The sequence below is a fragment of the Haliaeetus leucocephalus genome, unplaced genomic scaffold, assembly GCF_000737465.1.
Source record: "Haliaeetus leucocephalus isolate CR32 unplaced genomic scaffold, Haliaeetus_leucocephalus-4.0 Scaffold306, whole genome shotgun sequence".
In the NCBI taxonomy this organism is placed as follows: domain Eukaryota; kingdom Metazoa; phylum Chordata; class Aves; order Accipitriformes; family Accipitridae; genus Haliaeetus; species Haliaeetus leucocephalus.
The window spans coordinates 9,529,896-9,552,253 of NW_010972742.1; the positions used below are offsets into that span (position 1 = coordinate 9,529,896).

At 47.1% G+C, this 22,358-nt stretch overlaps 1 protein-coding gene across 8 annotated transcripts in view; it reads right to left on the bottom strand.

Moving 5' to 3' along the window:
* Positions 1 to 22,358, bottom strand: part of CACNA1B (calcium channel, voltage-dependent, N type, alpha 1B subunit) — a 305,196-nt gene that overhangs the window by 191,394 nt on the left and 91,444 nt on the right. For all 8 annotated transcript variants that reach the window (XM_010571032.1, XM_010571027.1, XM_010571030.1 and 5 more), the window contains exons 4-5: positions 6,023 to 6,114; positions 3,750 to 3,902 (exon numbers count right to left, since the gene is read on the bottom strand). In XM_010571032.1, coding sequence (XP_010569334.1) covers positions 3,750 to 3,902; positions 6,023 to 6,114 — 245 coding nt within the window. The remainder of the gene's footprint in view (positions 1 to 3,749; positions 3,903 to 6,022; positions 6,115 to 22,358) is intronic.

The following is a 22,358-nucleotide window of genomic DNA, read 5'->3' on the forward strand; positions in this document are numbered from 1 at the left end:
GGGGGCTAATGAGGAGGTGGGGGTGGGTGTGACGCGCTTTCCTGTTGACTCAACACCTTAATGCAGGGCATCTCTCTCCAGTTCCCATATGGGTCACCACAGGCTTTCACAAGGGAAAAAAGTCAAGTCTGCAAAAAGAAAATACCAAATCTGGCTCTTGCAGACCATTTGTGAGCGTGCTTTAAAAGAGAATCCCTTTTTATCTCTGTTTGGCCTTTTGCTGCAGGGTAATGCTCTGAAAATGCAATGCACATCTACTACAAAGTGTCCTGGTTTCAGTTGGGATAGAGTTAATTGTCTTCCTAGTAGCTGGTAAGGTGCTATGTTTTGAGTTCAGTATGCAAAGAATGTTGATAACACCGATGTTTTCAGTTGTTGCTAAGTAGTGTTTAGTCTGAAGTAAAGGATTTTTCAGCTTCTCAAGCCCAGCCAGCGAGAAAGCTGGAAGGGCACGACAAGTTGGCACAGGACACAGCCAGGGCCCCTGACCCAAACTGGCCAACAGGGTATTCCATACCATGGGATGTCACGTCTAGTATATAAACTGAGGGGAGTGGGGGCGGGGGATCACCGCTTGGGGACTAGCTGGGTGTCAATCGGTGGGTGGTGAGGAATTGCACTGCGCATCATTTGTACATTCCAATCCTTTTATTATTACTGTTGTCATTTTATTAGTGTTATCATTATCATTATTAGTTTCTTCTTTTCTGTTCTATTAAACCATTCTTATCTCAACCCAAGAGTCTTACTTCTTTTACCAGTTTTCTCCCCCATCCCACTGGGTGGGGGGGGAAGTGAGTGAGCGGCTGCGTGGTGCTTAGTTGCTGGCTGGGGTTAAACCACAACAAAAGGGTTGTGGTTTTTTCCTTTTTAAAAAAGGCACTAGAACTGGTCCCTACTCCCATGGCTGGGGAAGACAGAGAAAAGTGGTCTCAAGGAAAAATGGGAAACAAATGTGATGCCCTCCTCTGCTGGAGCAGCTTCAGGGCACTTGGGCTGGGTCAGCTGTGGAAGGTGGCTGCTTAAAATAATCCTGTGTCAGCAGAACAGGAGAGCATGGAGGATGCAGGGAGGGGAAAACAAGTCAGACATCCACTGGAACATGTGCTGCCATTAATTTTTACCCATTTTTCATTAAAACAGAGAAGTGTTTCCACTAGCTCAGAACAGTCAGTCAGGCTGAGTGGCAAAGGCCTTGAATAACCCTTTTGCCATATTTTGGTCCCCAGCAACCCTCTGTTGCAGTTTATTACCGACCTACCCAGGGCTACTGGATTAGCAGGGCTACAGCAACATTTGCTGTTGACACCTCTACTCGGTTCCCTCCACGATGTGCTGAAGTAACAGCTGGTACCTCTCACGTGGCTCCTGATTCCAGGAAAAATCCCAGGAGTTTGCTCACTTTGGGAATTTGGAACAGAAACAATCATGAGCAACTCCTCCTCCTCCAATCTGCTACCCTCTGACAGAGACATCTCTTTAATGAGGTTCACATTTCCACACTCAAGCCAGCTTTTGGAGCCCGTGGTATCAGGCCTGGGTTTGTTAATGCACCTCTTTGGAGATGATGAGCACTTAGGTTTTAAAAGGCTCGGCTGATGGCTTTGCGGGATGCTCTGCTGCTCCGCTCACAGGGGACCGCAGCGCCAGGAAACCTCACCACGCTCTGCCTTTCCAGAAACACCATCGTGCCATTTCCCACCGAGAAAGTGGAATCGATCCCCGTAATTCATCCGACAACCAGCTCGTTAGCCCTTGACAAAAGCAGGGGTCGGTGCCTGTAAACACAGGCGCCTTCCCACACCGCCCAGCCAGTGGATTCAGGGGGAGGTGAGCCCGGCCACGCCACGTCCTCCCACTGAGATGCCAGGTGCTGCAATGCAGAGATATGCAACACACACAACAGTTTTTCGGCTGCACTCCCAATTCCTAGCTGGGAGCCACCCAGCAAGCAAAAGTCACTTACACACGACATTACACGTGACAAAAATCTGTTCTTGGTCCCCAAGTCTGGCACAGAGATCTCTCAGTCATCACTGATGTCAGAGAGTTTTCTCAAGAGAACACAATGAGCTTTGGGGTTTATTTTTCCCTTTTACGTTAACTAGTTTCTGGGGAAAAAAGCCAGAACAAAACAAAACAAAACGCTGTTCTCTTTAGCCCACTGGCCAAAGTCAGCCCATTAGGAAGACAGCCTCAGAGCTCAGCCTGCAGCTGCTACCTGCAAACAAAGGATGCAAACATCACCCACCTTGTTTGCAACTTAACAGACCTGAAAATGCTCCTAGAAAATGCAAACCTGCTCATAACTGCTTTCTCCCTGCCATCTCACCAAGAATGCTTCTGCTTCCTACACACCTATATTGTCACCATTGTTATTATTCCTCTGTAATTGCTGCAATAGCCCCAGAGACCTTGCAGTGGGCTGAGACCTGTTTTACTTGGCATGAACACACACATCCCGCAAAAAGATTTTCCTCTCCAACAAATCCAGTCCAGCAAATCATTTCTTCCAGGAATCCTCATGCTTTGCTCACAGGTCACAACACCTGACTGTCCTTTGCAAGTTGTGTTATGTTTTTCTAACATTACATAGGAACATAAGCAAGAAAACAATTTTACCCTGCTTTTGCAAAGCTCTGTATAAACTGAATATATTAAACTATTTCCATGTTGTTGTTAGAAAGCACTGTGAAGGGTGCCCAGAGATTTGGCAAGGATGTTGTTTTATTACCATTTGAATGCATATAAATAAATCAATATTAAGACCTATTAGTGATAATCACTAAAAATACAAGACTCTGTTCTAAAGATAGTCAATTGTACCTTAAATTGCAATTTTTTGGAGACAAGAACAATATTTTCATCTGTGGATAGCCCAGATAACCAACACATTAGCACTGCTATAAAGGAATATTAAAAAATTACATGGAAAAAATTGGCTTGTTTTTTTTTTTTTTAAATGGGAATGAGTTCTGAGCCATGGACAAGCAGCTGGCTCTGACATGGGACCTTTGCCAGTCCCAGCCAAAGGTCTCTGGCCATTACTCCCTTCCACCTCCATCTTCCAGAGTTTATCACTCATTCACACGCAGACACATCATTTACTCTGCAGTACCCAATTTCCCTTGCCCTTCTCTCTTTGAAGGATATTTTTATCCTTTCTCCATCAAAGGGCTCCTTGCCTTCCATCTATTGTCCTTTTTTATTTTTTTGGTTGCTCCCAGTCTTTCCAATCTTACTATTTCCTACTGAAGTTTTCTCATACCCATGCAACTTGCCCCAGAAACCTTGCAAGGATATTCAATGTTCAGCAGCTGTTCATAGCGCTAAACCCAATGAAAATGTAAACAGAGACCAACAAATAAAAAAAAAAACCAACCCACCCTTCAACAAGCTGGAGCAACAGGAATTTGGTTCTGTATTTCTACTATGAAAAAATTCTCCCATAAGAGGAAGCCCTAAGCACCTTCATCTCCCTCTTGTGTAAACTGAAAGCAACCCGCTAGCATCAGGGATGCCACAGTGGTGTAACAGAGAGAGGGGAATCTGTCCCAGTGCATGTAGGGTGAGCACAAAAGTCTATTAACTCTTAGAGTAGGTGGGTAAAGAGGGAGAGAATGCAGCGAATGTGGAAGAGGAGAAAGGAAAAGCAACATAAGAGCAAGATAGAAAGCATCCTGATGAGATGAAGGGGACTAGAAGCATCGTGACAATATGCTGGGAGGGGAGCGAAGCTCAAAGCTCACCCGTCTCGTTAGAGAAGCAGGTTTTATGAAACTTCCCCATGTAAAACTCCAGCCCGATGATGGCAAACATCACGATGGCGAAGAAAAGGAGCAGCCCGATCTGAAGCAAGGGCACCATCGCCTTCATGATGGACTTGAGGACAACCTGCAAGCCTGTGGGGACAAGGAAAAACACATAATCAGTGAGGGAAGGAAAACAAGGGCTTGGGGGTTGGGGGCAAGGTAGGACAGAGGGGTTGTCTAAGGGATAGCTTAGGACTGGCAATATCAAGCAATGCTGCTTTTCCCAGGATGCTATGAAAAAGATGCTACAGCCATAATGCACCCAAGATGTGAGAGAGACAATCAGGAGAGTTATCTTTTTCTGACCCCTTTTCTTCAGATTACAAATTCAAAGGTTTCTTAAGCTTCAGAGACACAAAAAGGACTTTTCCTGAAGCCAGTGGAGTCCCAAGACTCAGCTTGGAGCTGGAGCAGGTCCTTAAGGCAGATCCTGCAGCAGTGTGGATGCAGCAGCAGAGCTGGGCACGGCTGTGGTACCCCCTGTCCCAGGGAGGGCAGGGAGTGCTGGGCTGTAGAGAGGCTGCCTCTCCCTCTGTGACACACAGAATAGCTGCAATGTTGCTGTGCCTATCACACCCTGCTTCTGGAGAAACAAATCCCTGTCTCCAGGGTTATCCATTCATAGCTTTTTCGCTGGCACTAAGACTCATTTTCAATTAAAACCAGGGGAGATAAGGCAAGAGAGGTTGGAGAGATGGAGGTGTCAGATAACGTCATACAGACGCACATAACAAAAAAACTTCAGTGATAAGCAGCAGCTGAAAGCCACCTTGGTGTCCTGTCCTAAGGTACAGAGCATGAAAGATCATCATGGTCTTGCCACCTCGTACAGCACTAATGGGGTCAATACGGGTGCATGCAGAAAAAAAAGCATGAAGATCTGTTGGAAGGGAAAAATACTGAGAGTGTAGAAGAAAAACATATACCATCCTTCTGTATGAATGCACCTCAAGATTGTATGTACGTTTAATACAGGGAAAAAAAACCCACAGCACACAGCTTTCATAGCAACACTAAAAACAGGGGAACACATAATGTTCTGTTGGAAAATACTGTGCTGGTCCAGGACATATCACCAGGCAGGAGAGCACATCCTCCTGGAGGGAACGCGTAACACCAGGACAGGGATAGCCCTGAGGGGCCACCTTACTTCTCAGACATCCTTAGACTGTCACTACCACAACACCATATTGCCTTGCACAGGCAAGAAGTCCATGAAAAAAAAGCCAGCATCATCTCCGTATCAGAGATCCTGTTAATATGTGACACCTTTCCCAAGCCTAGCCAAGGACCTCTCTTTCGTGGGAATTCAGATTCAAGCCCTGCCCATGAAAGGATGCTGATTTCAGGAAATTTTGGTGCTGTTATTGCAAAGCATAACCCCTTGCTGGATTTCTACAGCACCAACATTTCAGTCCTGAAGCAGCCAGGGAGGTGGCAGAGCTGATGCCCCAACCCACTGCCCAGGAGGAGAGGGGGCTGCCTGCCTCCCAAGGGGTTAATGCAGAGAAGAGCAGAGCATCCCACAGAGCAGTGGTTCCCTTTCACTGGCTCTTGCTAGAGGGAAAAATCTCTCTGTTCCACATCCAGAAATGAAATCCACTCCTGAAAGCGATCCCCCGCTAGCGGGCAGAGCAGCTGGTGAACAGCAACAAATAAAAAGGCAGTAAGCAACGGTGTGGGGACTTTGATGGTTTCAGGGCATCAGCAAGGCATGATGCAGCTCCTCACTGGAGCATTCAGACCCTTTACGTTAGCATGTAAGATATATCAAGTTGCCCAATGAGTAAACAAGACCAAGTCTTATCTGCTCTTTCCCTTTGGTTTTTTTTCCCTTATTAAAGGGGTAAAATCCCCAGTGCAAGATGCTCAGCTGGTAAAAACTGTCAGAAGATCCAAGTTCAGGGCCGGGGGCCCGAAAGCTGCAAAATTTGGGTCTCAGGTCTTCACACCCCAGGGAGTTAATTCAAACCCAAAGGCAAAGGACCCCTAGGACAAATCCCTGCTGCTCACCTGCAAATTTGGGAACGCAGTGCTGAAATTGGCTGGCTGTACACAAAACGGGATGACAGAAAATCAGAACCTAGCAAGGGCAGGAGCCACAGACCGTGGAGAAGCAGGGGAAGAAAATATTGCTCAGAAAAGCATCTAACACCCCAAAAGCTCTAGAGCACCTTTGACTGTGAAGACAACGTTATCATGACACTCACTTGGGATTCCTGACACAAGCTTCAGGGGTCGTAACACTCGGACAGCCCGCAGGGTCCGCAGGTCAAAATCAGTCCCAGCAGTTGCTAGAATCCTAATTGTAAAAGGGGAGAGAGGGGAAAAATTGAGATTAAATGCAAATTCCTCTTTCTAAAGCATGGATAAATGTTGTGTAAAACCAGCAAATAATCAAGCTGCTCTAAACTTTATACTTGTGATCCCACTGCAAATTGTGTCCACTGAAAACCATCAATTCACACGCTCCTCCAGAGCTGCTGAGCCTTGCTCAGACTATAAGAAAATCTGTAATATCTGCCTGCTTATGAGGCCGTTTACTGAGAGCGAGCAGGCGTGGCTCTGGCCCTTAAAGAGCAGCACCCTGTGCTTATAGGAAAGCATACACCATTTTTCAGAAGGAGACAGTGAGGGGAAAATAAATCCCTCAGTTATGCTAGAAATTACCAGCCAGAGCTTCTACCTATAATAAATCCAGAATTCCCTCAAGTACTGACGTCTGCTATTTCCTAATATCTAAAGCAGTTTCTAGTTATACAGTTTACTCTGTGCGTGCAAAATTAATTTTTGTTCAGAGCATCTTATTTGAGGAGAATATCCAGAGAGCACAGTGCAAGTATTTCTTCTGATATGCTGCAGTAACTCTGGTAAGAAATACAGCCCTCAAACCAGAATGATTCTTAAAAATTTAAGTGCTCTGCACAGAAAATGAAATGGCTTCACTGGTTTAGGGCACAGCAAAGGAATAAGTATTGTCACAGTCTCCACAAGCCACAATGATGCAAACTCCTTAAGCAAAGACCCTGCAAGGCACACTACCCCACAGAGAGTATGGCAAAACTGTGTTCATTAATTACTGCAGCACTTCCTATGATGCCTCAACAAAAACATTCTTGATTTGAGACAGGGTTCCCCTAATACAAGCCAACACACAGTTAGTTCAGAGCAAAAACCCTCACCCCAGCTCCCCATTGACTGAACCATTTAAAGTGGTTATGAGCAATTGCCATTAGCTTTTGCTAGTTTCTCCTCAGCCTGTTCTACCAAGGCGGAAGTGGGTGAGCAACCAGCCCACCAGCGGGGTCTGCAAGCCCCTAACCACCTGGTACCAAATGTACGACATGCCACCACTTTGTTAATGACAACTGCTGAAAGCTCTGCCCATGGGGACCCAACCTTGCCCATAATCTGACACTTTGCCAACCCTTCCTCAAGAGCTACAGCAGCAAGAGGGACTTGCAAACCTTGCTGAAAAGTGGGATTCCAGAGCTGCCATAAGCCACAGGCAGAGCTGGAAGGAGGCTGCCAGACTTGGGCAGTGAATCCCAGGCAGCCCCCTGGGGATTAAGCACCCAGGCACAGCAAGTATCCCATGCCAGAGAATCGAGATGCTCTGAGAAGTGCAGAGCACCCACGGTGTGTACCCGCGATTTATCTCCACCTGCCCAGGAGCCTTTTTCCTTGGTTCCTGATAATAGGCTGCTGAGCATTCAGCAAAGTGGCCAGCTACCGTAAAAAAAAACATAAGAAAAAGTGGAGTTTTTCAAAACAAGACATAGTTTTACTATGTAATATGTATTATGCAGGATGTCTGGCAAACTCAGCAGTGGAGGATGTAGCGTTGTAGGGAGCACTCAAAGCACAACTACACTTAGATAAAAACCCTGTCCTTGACTTACTGACTGACTTAGCACTGCTGCCAAGCATGGGCCAGGGAAGAGCAGGATCAGCATTGCTGTGCGGAAAGGGCCAGACTCCATCAGCAGGAGGTGCTGGAGTTCAGGAAAAAAGCATGCTGAGACGTTGGATGGCAAGAGAGGCAGCAGCAAGCCAGGACCTGAGGAGCGGAGTTATCTATTCTATAGAACACCTGTTCCTACATTTTCTTCACCAGAAAATTCACATTACATCAGCTCTATCGATGCAGTTTGAGCATAAGCAACAGGAGACAATTTAAACTAAGAACCATCACATGCAGAGACTTCTAATTTAATCTTCTGCACCCATGCCAATGATTTAATTCCTTTTCTCCCTTCCCTCCATCCTCACAACTTAATTGCTCGCTTATAAACCTCTGCAGTCTGGGAATAGCACACACTTCAAGTCAAAAGATAATCTTTAACATCCACCTTGGATGTTGCTACTAACAGCACAATTAGTCTCCAGTGAGCTAAGATGGATTTGTGCTGTCATCAGGCACAGCCCTGGTTCCTGGTACAAGCTGAGAGAAGGGGTGCTTGATATGCTCATCATTTTGTTTCTAAACTCAAAGAGAAAACTGGAGTGAATGGGGGACACCATCAATTAGTCCTATGGTGCCAGTAAATGTTCCAGTGGCTGGAGGTCTTCATGCCAGTCTTGTCTTCCTAATAGGCTTGATGCTAAAAACAGCCTGCTCAAACTATGCCAACACCCTCCCCCCACCACCCCCAGCCAAAACCCCTAATCATTCACTAATTTGCACATCATTAGCACTGTGATCCCCTAGCTAACCTACACAGCGCACCCAACAGCCCACCATCTCCCATGGCTGGAGAGTTGGTCCATGGATCATATCAAACCACAGCTGAATCATGCAAACTATCCATGCCTGTAGAGCTGAGCTGTCACTGCTACATCTGCCAATGAATGAGCCACTCTTGAAAAGCAATACAACCCTGGCCAGATTTTGCCTAGAGAGAAAAAAAAAATACATCTGCATCCTAAACAAAGCCACTTTTGGTGGAAGAAACAGAAGAGCGAGAGGATGAGGCCATAGCTCTAGGTCTAAAAAAATCCACATTTGTGCCCTGCAGGTAAATGAGGCAGGTGGTAAGAAAACCCAGGTGGTCATCCAACATGTTTCCTGCGCTAGTCAAAGCGGGGAGGGCTGGATGCTGCACCCTCCTCACACCGTGTGCTCACAGCCATGGCTCGGCAGCCCCAGGCAGGCTGTCCAAAGACTGGAACTAGGGCAAAGAGGGCCCTGGGCCTTTCAGAAGGGTTATGTGCTCAGGGTCCATCCCAGGAGCCCTGGCACATGGGGTCTGCCCTGGTTTCAGCCCAGCCAGTAACAAAGCACCACCCAGCCGCTCGCTCACTTCCCCCCTCCTGGCCCTGGTGGGATGAGGAGAAAATATGCTCATGGGTCGAGACAAGGACTGGGAGGGATCACTCCCCACTTATGGTCACGGGCAAAAGACAGGCTCAACTTGGGGAAGAAACAAAATCAATTTAATTGACTACAAATCAAATCAAAACAAGGCTAATGGGAAGTAAACCCAGCCTTAGAACACCTTCCCCCCAGCCCTCCCTCCTTCCCGCCTCAGCCCCGCTCCCGGTTCTCTCTCCCTGGGGAACAGGGGACGGGGGCTGGGGTGGGTTCCTCACCCCTTGTCTCTGCCGCTCCTTCCTCCTCGGGGGGAGGAGGACTCCGCACTCGGCCCCTGCTCCGCTCCGGCGTGGGCTCCTCTCTCCCCCGGCCGCAGGTGGGCGTCTGCTCCCCCGCTCCCCCCGAGGGCTGGGGGCGGACAGCCTCCCGCCTCACCGCAGGCCTCCGGCACTCCTCCTCGCCTCCTGCCTCCCTGACCTCGGTATTCCTCTCACATTCCAATCCCCTACTCACTGCAGGTTCCCCTTCCTAAATCTGTTCTCCCAGAGGCGCTACCACCATCACTGAGGGGCTCGGCCTGGGCCAGAGGCGGGTCCGGCTTGGAGCCGGGGAAGGTTCGAGCAGCTTCTCACAGGAGCCACCCCTGTGGCATCCTCCCCCGCTACCAAAAAAAAAAACCCGCACCACACAAACCCGTAACAGGGTCTTACCGCTCCAAAGGACCCACTGGCAGAAACCTGGTGCCCAGTAATTGGGAGGGAAGAGCTGAGCGGCAGCTTTCAGCAGCTGGAGCTCAGCAAAGCAGCTCGGCAAGGGGACGTTGTGCCAGGGTGGAGATGGTGCCTTTTCTCCCTACAAAACCAAAGCTAATTTACAGCTGCTCAGCAGTCCGTTCCCCTGAACTGTTCACAGACATGCGTGGAAAAATGCCCCAGTGAGGCAAAGGCCTTCATTAACTTTGTGGCATTTGCTAAGTGCCATGTTTCTGGTTTACTTTTTCCCCCACTCCAGTTGAAAGCTCACAGAAACCACTGTGACTTAGGCCAGAACAAGGTGGAAATTATCATTAAAAATAAGAGAAACAGAGAGATCAAAGATGCCGGCTGACAAGTGCGTCCTGACAATTCTGCCAAAGCCTCCCTGGCTGCACAGCGAACAACTGAGAACAAAGCAGAGGTGACGGGCGAGCCAGTGCCGCAAGAGAAAATCAGCTGTGAAAGGTAAAAAAAAAAAATAGTAAAAGATTTTAGGAGATACCTCACAAAGAAGAATAAATTACTTGCTCTGCAGCTCTTTTTGTATCTTAACAGGTTGTACAGAAACACTGAGATTTGATAGGCTTAGGATATTGCCTCTGATAGCACTTCAGGTGCTTAAGTGCAACAAAATCTCATTAAATAAGTTCCTCTGTGTAATTTGCCTTTTTTACAAGCAGGATGGCCGACCATCAAACCTTTCTTGCTCATATGCTGCTGTGGCGGATCTGGGCACACGTCCTGCCAGCCCAGCAGTGCTCAGGAGCACTGCGCTCGCTCCTCGCTTTCATGATAACTTGTTTAAATGCTGCTTTCTGTATCACCACCTCCACTAATGAGCTTTGACTGACATCTGTTGCCAGAGACAGAGGCCAAATTTGTGATAAATACTTGATAACTTTTGTTCTAGCAAAGCCTGGAATAAATTATAAAAGCAGCTTATTCCTTTGGGTATAAAAGAAAGCAAAGAATGAAGGGAAAGTTCCTTTCCTGAACATTATGCTAACATAAATAATTGGCAGTCCATTTCTTAAAGTACCTCAGAGCTCAGGATTTCTGCGTACTGGTTCAGCAAGACACTTGTCGTATAATACTGCACTTTTCAGAGCTACCCAATAATAAATCTCCTTACTGAAGCCCTAACTAAAGAAAATGCCTCGAAACTCCTTCAAGCTTAGCCCCAGATCTCTACATCCGGAGGAACGCAGCGGCAAAAAGCTAACCCTGCTCCTCAAGATCATGCCTACCTTGTCCTCCTCGTGCCTTAATGGCCTTTTAGTGGATTTATTTCAGTTTTTCCAGGTGATCTCTGGGGGAGCAGGTGACAGAGGTGCTTTGCCTCTCCCACAAGACAGGAAAAGGAGGAAGAACAGAAACACAGGAGATGTGCCGAGTGAGAGCCAAGAATAGATGGTCAAAAATACAAGGTTTTCAATACATGTTTCTGCTTATAGGAGCTACAACACCTTGGGTCCAGCCTCAGCAAAAAGCAGCCAGTGAGGCCATGCTCAACACACGCATATCTGCAGGTGACGGAGTGTGTTTTCTGCCCGGTCTCCTAGCATCACTCTCTATAAATCACAAGGGAGGCTGCGTGAGAGAACAGGAGATACTGGAACTGGCTGCAAGTCCAGCAGCTTCAGCGTGTCTGCTTGTGAGCAGATAACATACAGCTACAGCAAAAAGCAGCAAGATTAATAACTGAGAATGATTAACACTTCCAAGAGGATCTCACCACTGGACAACACTGGTGCCAGGGCAGGTTCTGCTAGAGGAGCAATTGCTGGCATAAGCTGTAGGCATTTTTAATGTAACCTTGCATTTATTATAAACTCTAGTCCTAGAAAGTAAGTGGAAACAGCATTTTTTTTCAGAGACCTTATCCCAAGCACCTGTTCCTAAGAACCAAATCAATCTCTTCAGTGGGATTAGAAGAAAGACTAAATACCAACCAGACAGCTTCCCTCAAAAAAAGATAAAACTAGCCAGCAGTACAGCAGCTGTCTTATGAAAAGAAATAGCAACCACCACTTCTTACGCACAGATTCAACCCCATCTAACGCAGACACCTTGGCAGCATCAACTCCAAAATCTCTGACAGAAGCAGGAGCACAGAAAACTCCAGCAAATCACCCCCATCCCCAGAGCCTGACACAGGCTGCTGACATTTAACAAGCCCCAGTGACCCCCAGAAAATGGAAACCAATGGGAAAAATAAATAAATATCTTCATAAATACTGGCTAACTAGTTTAAAGACGTTTCCTCCATCTGTGGGCGGTCTGTGGGCTGACCGTCCCCACTATCTCTGCTACCTGCTAGCTGTGACCCTCACCCACCCGCTCCTTCCCGATTCCTCCTCTGCTGCCCAGGGGGTGGAGAAGGTCCCCAACCCCATGGGAGTTGTCACCACCACCAGGATCATTGTCGCCGTGTTCATGGTAGCTAGTGACCCACAGGGAGAACCTGCAAGGTCTTTCTGGTCCCATGCCATTGTGGGAACACTTAGGAATTTTACAGTAAAAATCAAGTGAAAAGAAGTAATGCTTTTGAAATGACAGATTCCCTGGAAAGGATTCATTTCCCTCAAAAAAGGCCCATAAAATTCATCTTAAGTACCTGGCTTTTTAACTGGTGTTTTCCCTTCAAAAGCATACACAGAGCATTAAAAATTTACAAAAAAAAATATTCTCCATTTCTTTTGAAACCATTTGCCATGGAAGGCTGCTCTGCCTGCTGCTTTCCTGAATGACTGAAGCATTTTAACCCCAAACTGGCACACAGCATGCTTCTGGCTGGAGCTGGCAAGACTTCCCAGGATCAGGAATACCAGCAGAACACGAACCAGCGCAGGACAGCCACTGGCCTCGCCATGCACATCCCAGCCTTTGAATTAATGGTCTTTATTTGGAAACACCAACTTCTCCAGTGTCTGTCCTGCGCAACAGCCAGGAACAATCTACCTAGCCAGGGGAGCCTTGGACAAGTAGAGGCAGCCACCAAGACAGAGCTTCCTATAAGGAAAGCTGCTGCCCAAGTGAAGGTCTGCGAGGGCTGTACCCCACACTCCTGGCTGGAGAAGGGTGCAAGCTCCACCTACGCAAGGTGAACTCCAGAGGAGTCACTCAGGCAGTGGGAGGAGGAGCTGCAGGAGGAAAGCAGCAAGTCATGATGGATTAGGGATGGGGAACAAGAAATAGAGTATTATTGGAGGCATCACAAGAAGAAATATTAGATCCCGATGGCACTGACCTCCGAGGACTACCAGAGCATCAACAGCAAACAGGCAGCAGCATGGAGATCACCATGCCATGATCTCTGGCAACTTGTGGCAACAGGGCATCATTTGCCCCCGTTTCCTTGTATGTACCAACCAGCAACAGATAACAAAGCCTTGGCAGCGGGCGGAGCCAACGAGCAAGACTCGCAGGGAGAAACCACACCAGTTGCACACAGTAAAAGCTGCAAGGGGATGCAGCGAGTGTAAGTAGCAGGTGTCTGTCTGCTGAGAGGCACCTCAGCTTCAGTGCAAATCAAAATGAGTATTTTTCACCTTCTTAACTCCAGAGTGCACACTGAAAGCATTGCTCAGTCTTACACTGGTGACGTGGTCTGGCTGATTTCCTTGCCCGGGACTTGAGGGCAGGTCAGCAGAGGCAACCAGCCAAGGGGTGCCCATGAGCCAGCCCCTGATGCAGGCAGCCGTTTTGTTCAGCACAGCAAGCCTGGCTTGTGTTTGGACTGCAGTGACATGGCTGTCAGTCCCGCTGCTCCCTTGTTCTCCCAGTCACAGCACAAATCTGCATGCAAGCAGTGACTAGAGCATTTGGAAAGATGCCCCTTTTCACTCAGTTTGATTTCATGGTGTGTGAGCTTTATCTTGACTACCAAAGACACAGAGTCGACACCAGGTCTGAGCCGATAAGTAGGTCTGGCATGCTAATTGCACCGTTTAATTTATGGCATTACCAGGTTCATCTGTTGGCTCCATCACTCCACATTGGTGACTTGTCCACCAGCTGTCCATAGTCCCTCCTGCATGAAAGGGCCCAGCTTGCCAGCTCTCTGCCTGTCCTTTGGATGACTAACACCAAGTTTAAGCATCCAAGCAGATACCTGCATATTGCATCTAAGCCTATTCCTTTCCATCAAAGCGCAGGTACAACACAATGTACCGGGTCCCAATCCTTTCCTTAACACCAGCCTATTCAGAGCTACTCAGGCTGGTGCCCTTGCTCAGATAAACATGTTTGTCCCAAAACTGACTGTATCCATCAAAATGGCTTCACCCTAATGAAGGATAAACCTTTCTTTAGCTATAACATGAAAGGAACAGAGGACAAAATAAAATACACTGAGGAAATAACAACATTCAACAGTACAGGGTTGCTCTGCTTCAGAGGCACAAACAGCCAATTCATTCCTTGGTCTCACACCAAAGGGGGGCATTTCTGAGTCTTTTGTAGCAAGCATTAAATTTGCCACTAGCCTTCAGCATACAGAGCTGCTCAGATATGAATGCAAACTGTCTCCTCTTTTTATAGCAGAAATGCTCCAGAGTCCCGAGAGGAGACATAGAAAAATGAGAGCAGAATCCCCCACCCCCCCCAAACCACCTGCAGCCTACTTTTCTGACTGTAATTCCTGAGCCAGGCTCCAGGGAGAAGACAGGGAGAGGAGCATCTGTAGACACATACTCCTCCACTACAGCAAGACACGCACCAACCAAACGGTGCGCGACACTCAAACAAAACAAATGAGGTTTTGCAGAGTGCAGAGAGCTGAGGGCTTGGCTTCTGCCCAGGATGAAGGAAGATATTCTGGTTATGAGGCAACTGCTCAAGTAAGTTCTTGTTGCTTCTAAGCAGGAGAGGCATGAACATACCACACAACAGAGTAGAAAAGGAGGCTCATTTGCAATAAGCAATGACAGCTGGCAGGAAAATGCACATGTCCAAAACATTTTAGTGAGCTCACACTGGGGAAACTGAGCACAGAGGAGTTAAAACCATCTTGCACTTCGTTGTAGCTGGAAAGTAGGTCATACCTTGAGTCTCACTACATTAACATTACAAAGGAGAGACTGCTGCTTTCTGTCCTTGGAAATGGGCATCCCAGAATCTTGTTCCTGCCATCAGAGGATGTGGAGAGCAGGAGCTGAGACCCCAAAGTGCTTTCCTGGAGACTTCTGGTGTCACACACCCCACCCCGTGGTCTCTTGTGTATGGGCAACCTATGGAGGGTTTTGGCTCAGTAGCAAACAAGATTCTTAAAGAGGGGAATTTCAGGGTCAGCAAAATATTTCAAGTATTTTTACTTTGCGGGGGGTGGGGAGGGGGGGAGAGAGAGCAATGAAACACCATTTGGGATTGTTTCATTTGTCAAGTTCTAAAATGAAGTATTCTGACTTTTAATGTGTTTTCCTTTCTAGTGAAAGCAATTCATGTCGAGTTTGCAAATATTTTTTACTTGATTTAAAGCTGCCATTTGCTGAAAAATACAACCCCCCAGATTCTGTGTGCATGAAAAATGTCACCCAAACTAGACAGTACATTTCATTGCTGTGCCAGAAAGTCCGGAGGAGCATGACTCTGCTCTCTACTAGCTGGCGGTTGGAAGTTGGGCAAAGGGCACAGGACAGCTGGTAGGTGGATAGGGGATGTATTTTTCTGCCAGGTGGGCTAGCAGGGCAGCACAGGCAGTACAGGAGGTAAGAGGTCTGAGATACTAAAAGCACATCTCAACCCTCCTTCCTTATAGTACCCACCAAACGAGAGCCTCCTTGCCAGACTTCCCTGGGAGCGGTGACAAAGTCTGGTATTTGGAACCAGAACCACATCACCCTCTGCATTTGGCCAGTCCCCAGAAGTAGTTGTTCATGAGTTGAGCAGAAAATGTCATCGTTATCAAATGACACTAGTGTTTAAAAAGCAAAACAAAACAGTTCAGAATAAGACCTCAGCCTTGCCTCCCGGGGTGGGGAACTGGTGCTACTGGAACTGGCAGGAGAGGAACGGGAAGCAGCAGCCAACGAGGGACTGGTGCAAAGGAGAAGGAAAAATATCTGTCAACGCTGGGCACATCAGTCAGGATGGAAAGGAGACCTTTTGTTAGGTTACTGTCTTCTGGGCCTTTCTGCACTGCAGGCTTTTCTTTTCCACCAAGCCGCCAGCTGAACTATGCACTAGCTTCTAGAGGGAGTGCTTGGAGGGATGGCCTTCCTCTGAGTCCATCCCCTCCACCTTGCCACTGCATCGCTGAATCCTTTAACAATCTAGAGATGGGCAGATAATGAGCAAAGATAACACATCATGCAAAATAATAGCCAAGAACATTCATATAATAAACGGGAAGGTAGGGAGTGGGGAGTTAGTCAGTTCATGCTGCCACATTCGCACACTTTTTACATTCACTCTCCAGCACTCAGCCAGCTAAGCCTCACTGGCACAGCCAGATGGATGAGAACTGGCAAAAACGGATCATCAGCATCATCCACGCCTGGATGTACTTGTGCACTTGACCAATGAGAAACCCAAAAACATCCACAAACTGAACCAAGCCATCCTAGCTAGAGAGCTTTACTAGAATTTCAAGTGTTCCTGTTCTTCTTTTCCCCCACAATATAGCAAAATATTGACAAACAACAGGTTCCTGCTACTGTAACCGTGCCATTGCACCTCTCCTCCTGCCTGCACTCTCATTGTATTCATCTTCACAGCACCAGCATGTGAGGAGTCATGCTACATCCAAGGAGTGACACTCAGGTCATGCTGCCACTTGCATACTGGGGAGGAATACCATCCAGGTGGTATAACCCAATATATCAAAGAAGCATCAAATGTGGTTAGTGGTTGTACAAGCACTCACCACTCCTTTGGTACTTCCTTACAGTGACCAGTAGGAACAACCACAGTCCCTCCATACAGGGGAAGACCCTCACTCCTCTGCCTACTCCATCAGCTGGGAAGGTCTTCTGCCAGTGAAACTCAGCCTCCTTCAATCTGCAGGCCTGGGGCTAGCTAATTTAATGACCTGGTTTTGGCACTGTGCTCATGACTTCCAGTTTAAGTCCATCACAAGCAGATGATACATTGAGCATTTAGTTCACAGCTAACTACTTAAGCCATGGATGAAAGCCAATACTAACTCCAGAGAGGCTGGGGCTGAAACTGAATTTGTTTTTATTCCCCAGGTGCATATTGAATGGCTCTGACTGCTTCTCAGGGCCATGGGCTCCAAGCAACTACCAGGTTACACCACCTCGTTACACCCTTAAGAGCAGTGCTGCCTCCCTCACCTATGCCTGCCTCCCTGTGTCTTCCCAGACAACCTCTTGAATCAAGCTAGATGATGTTGGAGTTGAGTTCAACAAGACAAGAAAACTGCACCTTATCCATCTCTGGCAAATGTCCCTACAGGAAATTTCTCTGACAGCTCAATTTTTGGAGAAGGACAAAGACTGGAAAGCTATCAGGTACCTCTACAAGCAGGCACAGAGCTTGGTTTCTTCCCTTTAGAGGGAAGCTGGCCAGGGAGCTCATTCCTAGCCATGTCACAGATAGTCACGGGACCATTCGTCACCAAGTTCAGTGGTCTCTGAGGGAGGTTTTGCCCCTGAATGCTCTGAGCAAGCAGAGAGATGCATATGTTCATCATACACCTCCTGTCCAAATCTGCTGCCTCAAAGGACCCAAACCCCAAGCATTTTTCCACCTGCAGCAGGTGCCCCTTACTCAAGAGGCACAGTATTGCCAGTGGTCACACAAGTAGGCAGCCCCAAAATCAACAAGGCTAGATTAAAAGTCATAAGACCATTGAAAAAAAAAACCTAGGAGACTCTATTTGTCTTGTGATTCCTCAGCTTTTGTAGGCAGCTGGGGTCATGTTTTCAAGCTTTAGTCTATGAGCCACAAAAAATACACACTTTCAAATAAAAGCTGAAACTCTCCTCTTGTCACAGGGATTAATATAAGGCATCAGATATCATAAGACTTGCAATATAATATCTCTTCTTTAATGCACACCTCATTGTCACTCCCAAAAGAGATCATTCGCCCTCTTTCTTAGATTTTTTTTTTTTTTTTTTTTTTTTTTGGCCAGAGCTATAACAGCAAACATGCAATGTTGTTCTAAGGAAAACACAGTTTGCCAAGACATCTAAAATATTGTGTATTCCCTCCATCTGCTTCTGCTAAATAAACCCAGGGCCTTATCTAATATAATGAGTAGATGTTGGCAATAATCACATAGCCATCTGTACTGTGCTTTAAACCTGTTGCAAGCTGGGCTGTGGACACAAGAAAGTCAGAATTTATTCATTTCATACTGAAAACAGAAATTGTAACTTCCCCCTTCTGTTTTTTAGGATAATTTAGCCATATCAGCTCCTATGCTTGATGCTCAGGGAACAGTATTTCATGAATGTGACAGATAAACCCCCTCTTTTCCCTATTTTGTATAGATAAAGCTCAAGTTCTCAGTTGACAAGATTCACAGCAGTCCCAGGTGAGTGCTGTTTGCAGCACAGCAGCCTCAAAGAGCTGTTTCTGCCCAGCACAGTGCAACCACAGCGCAATGTGTTTCAGCAATGACTACACAACGCCAGTGCTCTGCCTGTGCACAAGCCCTGCTGAGGATGACCATCCCAAAGGAGACTTCCCAGAAACTTTAAGGTTTAATTAGAAAGTCTCTTCTGGCTGCACTCAGCTGCTAGAACCACAGCATGCAAGTCACCATCACCCAAATTTGCTGGGGAGTTACTCACCTGATCATCCCCACTCAAACTGAGCCCATACCAATTCAACAGTTCAAACAAGTCTTTTTTTTTTTTTTTTTTTTTTTAAATTTTTTTTTTGCCCTCTTTGAGTCAGATGGAGATATCACACCAGCTTTTCACTGGCAAAGCTGGGGAAATAGGGATCCAGCTGCAGCATACAGGACCATACACCAGCAGACACTGACAGATGTGCAGCCAGAGAAGGATGTTTGGGTGAATTTACCCTCTGTAGGACATGCCTGAAAGTGTCCATAAGAGAGCAGTAGCTCAGCTACTTTGCACACGAGTCAAAAACCACCAAGGTCCTTGGATAAAAGGAACTGGAGAAACAACAACTTGTTGCCTATGAAATCTAATTAACTAGATGCACCCAGGTACACATTGGCCTGGAATCAAGATGTTCAGAGAACACAGCATAGCTGCTGCATGCTCAGGAGGCAACATTTAATGACTGCAAGGATCACCTCAAATCCAATACAAAACATGCTCATGACCACTCTCTCTCTGAGCCTTGGTGTGCCAGTCCTGCTTTGCTGCTCCTCTCCTCCTCCTCCCCACACTGCAGATGCCCACTCTTTCCCCACTTTGCCCATCCCTTTTCACCCACCACAGCATGATCCCAAAACCTTCCCAAAACCAACACAGGTGCACAGACGCCTACTAGTCAGCAATGCAAGTGGGCAGTGGAGCCAGGTCCCATTGAGCAGAGCTTGCAGGACCTCAGAGGCCAGAGCAATGTCACTGGTGCAGGGAAGTGACGTCTTTATAACAGGATAGGGGAATGTGCCTAAATTAATTGGCAGTTCAGATAACAGAGGCTTTCGCTCTCCACTGGGCTGTTAAGAACGCTGGAATTGCTGCAGATAAAAGTCTGGCAGCATTTTCATCATAAGCTCAACATTTCTGGGCTGTATAATCTAGCCATTAAAAAATATATCCTCTGGGCTGAAACCTGACATACCAGGTCCCAGCACAGCAGCAAATGTTTGTGTTTTCCACATTCCCAGAGCAGTCCCTTTGGGCCCATCAGGCAGTTACAAGCCAGCAGAGCGGAGATGGAAGTTGCAGTTTTCCAGGGGAGGCTGCATTTGCATCAGTCATGGGTTTTGGAGCTCGATTTCACTCCGCTGACCAAGCAGGCAAGTTTGTCTGCATGCTGCAGCCATCTGAAATACAAGCAGACAGCAGTATCCAGCAGAGAAGACTGTATGTTCATTGGCGCCGCTGATTTGCTGCGGCAAGTTTTCCCTGTGACATGAAAACAGACCTGAATTATGGGGCAGGAGGCTGAGATCTGTGGGGAATTTCTTAGACAGCTGCAGAAAACACGAGAAGTGCCCTGTGGTCCACAGCAGCTTTCTGACAAGGCAGCACATGAGAATACAGCACCAAGAACTTTGGGATGTAGGCCAACAGCATCAGATGCTTTTTGTTGATGCAGCCTATTGCTGTGAAATGGTCCAGAAATCCCCCCTAGCTTTTCAGCACCAGAGTTAAGTGTTTCGGTAGGAGCTAAATCATCTCAGGCTTACCTCTACAGCCAATGGAGAAAAGCACAAGCAGAGAAAAAGAAACCAAAAGCAGCACTGGCAATCTCTGGTGTGCAAAATGCATGAGTCAGGTTCAACAAGGAGTAGCAGGAATGGCTTTAAGATCTGACAAGTTTAATCATTGAGTAAGAACACAAGTCACTGTTTCACTCCATGCTGCTGTTTTCTCTTTATAATATACCTCTCTCGCTTAAGCTGTGATTTTTAGGAAGGAGATGCTTTGCATTTGACTGGGTTTAAATCTTAGGGTGCAGGTAGTACCCAGCTCTAGTCTCTGCCCACTCAGTTCCTCTCCTGGCCATGACATCCCTCTCCATTAAATCACCCAACTCGCTGCTCTCCAAGCAGAAAAAAGCCCCAGAAAGGCAGCTCTGGGGCTGCATCCACCAGTGCCAAGGCAGGGAAGGACCTCTGAGTACTTTTCCAGTCTATCAGCATTACATTAATTGAGAGTTTGCACAGAGCAGACCATTGTCTAGACAGCGTTAAGCTCAACCAGGGAAGGTGTGAGGAGGATGCTGCGTGGTTTCCAGAGTAAGCGTTTCTGACATTTGCTTAGTCATCGCCTTTCCTCCAGTTTGGTATCCTGAGCAATTGGTTCCTCCAGTAGCCCTGGAAACAGCACGAGGAGGCAGCTCCAGTTGTGTATGTGGCAGCTAGAGGTGTGGGCTGCTGCTGCAAGGTGGCACTAGGTGCCATCTGGGCTTTGTCCCCCCGGCCATCCTCGCCACCACCCAGTCCCTCTTCCCACAGCACACAGGTGATGACTTTGTCGCTAATTCCTGCATCAAACCTCAAGGCAGGGTACTGGGATAATGACAGAGGACTGGGAATGAAATGCGCCCATGGTACTGAGGTCTGGGGAGATGCCAGAAGTGAGAAGCACCTAAAAAAATTCAAGTCCTCCTTCCCATCAGTTCCCCAGCTTGTTTTGGGGCCTTCAGCAACTTGGTCTGCTTTCTTCCTGCTCCAATTCTTCTTTCCCCAGCTTTGCTGGACCAGTCCAAGGCTTAGGCCAGACACTGCCAACAGCTCTGCAGCACCCCAGCACCCAGCACAATGACATTACCATCATGTTTCAGGGCTCTAAGAACTATCTCAAATAAGAGAAACAGCAGAAGAAAGCACAAAACACTGCATTGTGTAACTCCTACATTAAGAGCAGCCCTGGCAAAATGCAAATAGGTGGCATCTTAGTGGCAATAACTCGAGCAAATCAAGAAGTATTACTAGTTCTTCGAAAAAGCACTCAGCAAAGGTTTTTGTGCTGAAGAATGCCTTTTTTTCCACCAAAAATATTTGTTTTCAGGGAAACATCAATTTCAGTTTTCCAGTGGGAAAGAACAAAACATTTTAGTTTCATTTTGACTTCAAATATGACTTCAGATTTTATTTTTATTTGGTTGTTTTTAACTGCAATGATATTGTAAAGCCAGCTGAAAGCAGGCATTTTCACTTAAAATCAGGTTGAAACCTCCCAGAGGAAACTCTACCTTTTGAAAAAAAAATTTGGAACCAGGAGTTTTCCTCCACTATTTCTCATTGGGCAAAAATCTAGATTTCTGGGCAGCCATCCTTCTAACCTGGAGGGAGACTGCCAAGTTAGTTCATACCACCTTCCCATCGGGATACTGTGTGGGGTCTGAACATTGGAGATGGAGACAGTTGTTTGGCTGCATGACCCCCACGGTCAGTTCACCTTCAGAGCCAAGTGGGCCCCAGGAGAGCGGGGAGCAGCAGGTCTCCCCCATGACGCAGCCCATGTGCCAGAAGTGCTCGTGCACAACCACCATTCCCAGCCTGAATTCTCAGGGCTGAGGGAAACCCACTCACCTCTTCAGCTGCTGATGGCTCAGATTACTTTGATTTTTATATGAGCGTGCTGCTTGTCACAGCAGTCTTCAGTAGACCACATTTTTGGCAGGCAAGGAAACTCCTTTGGTTCCTTGCAACTCGTGGAGAAGTAATGGATTTATGTTGGCCCTTTTCTTTTGTTGTCATATTCTCCAGTAGCCTGGCATGGTATGGAGGTGAGGCAGGAAAGCTCAGTCAAACACAAATACAGGTTGCTGAGAAAGAGCAGGGGTTCAAGATGGGTTTTGCACCATCGGATCAAGGAGAAGGAGGGGAGTGAATGCAATGCTGAGGGCAAG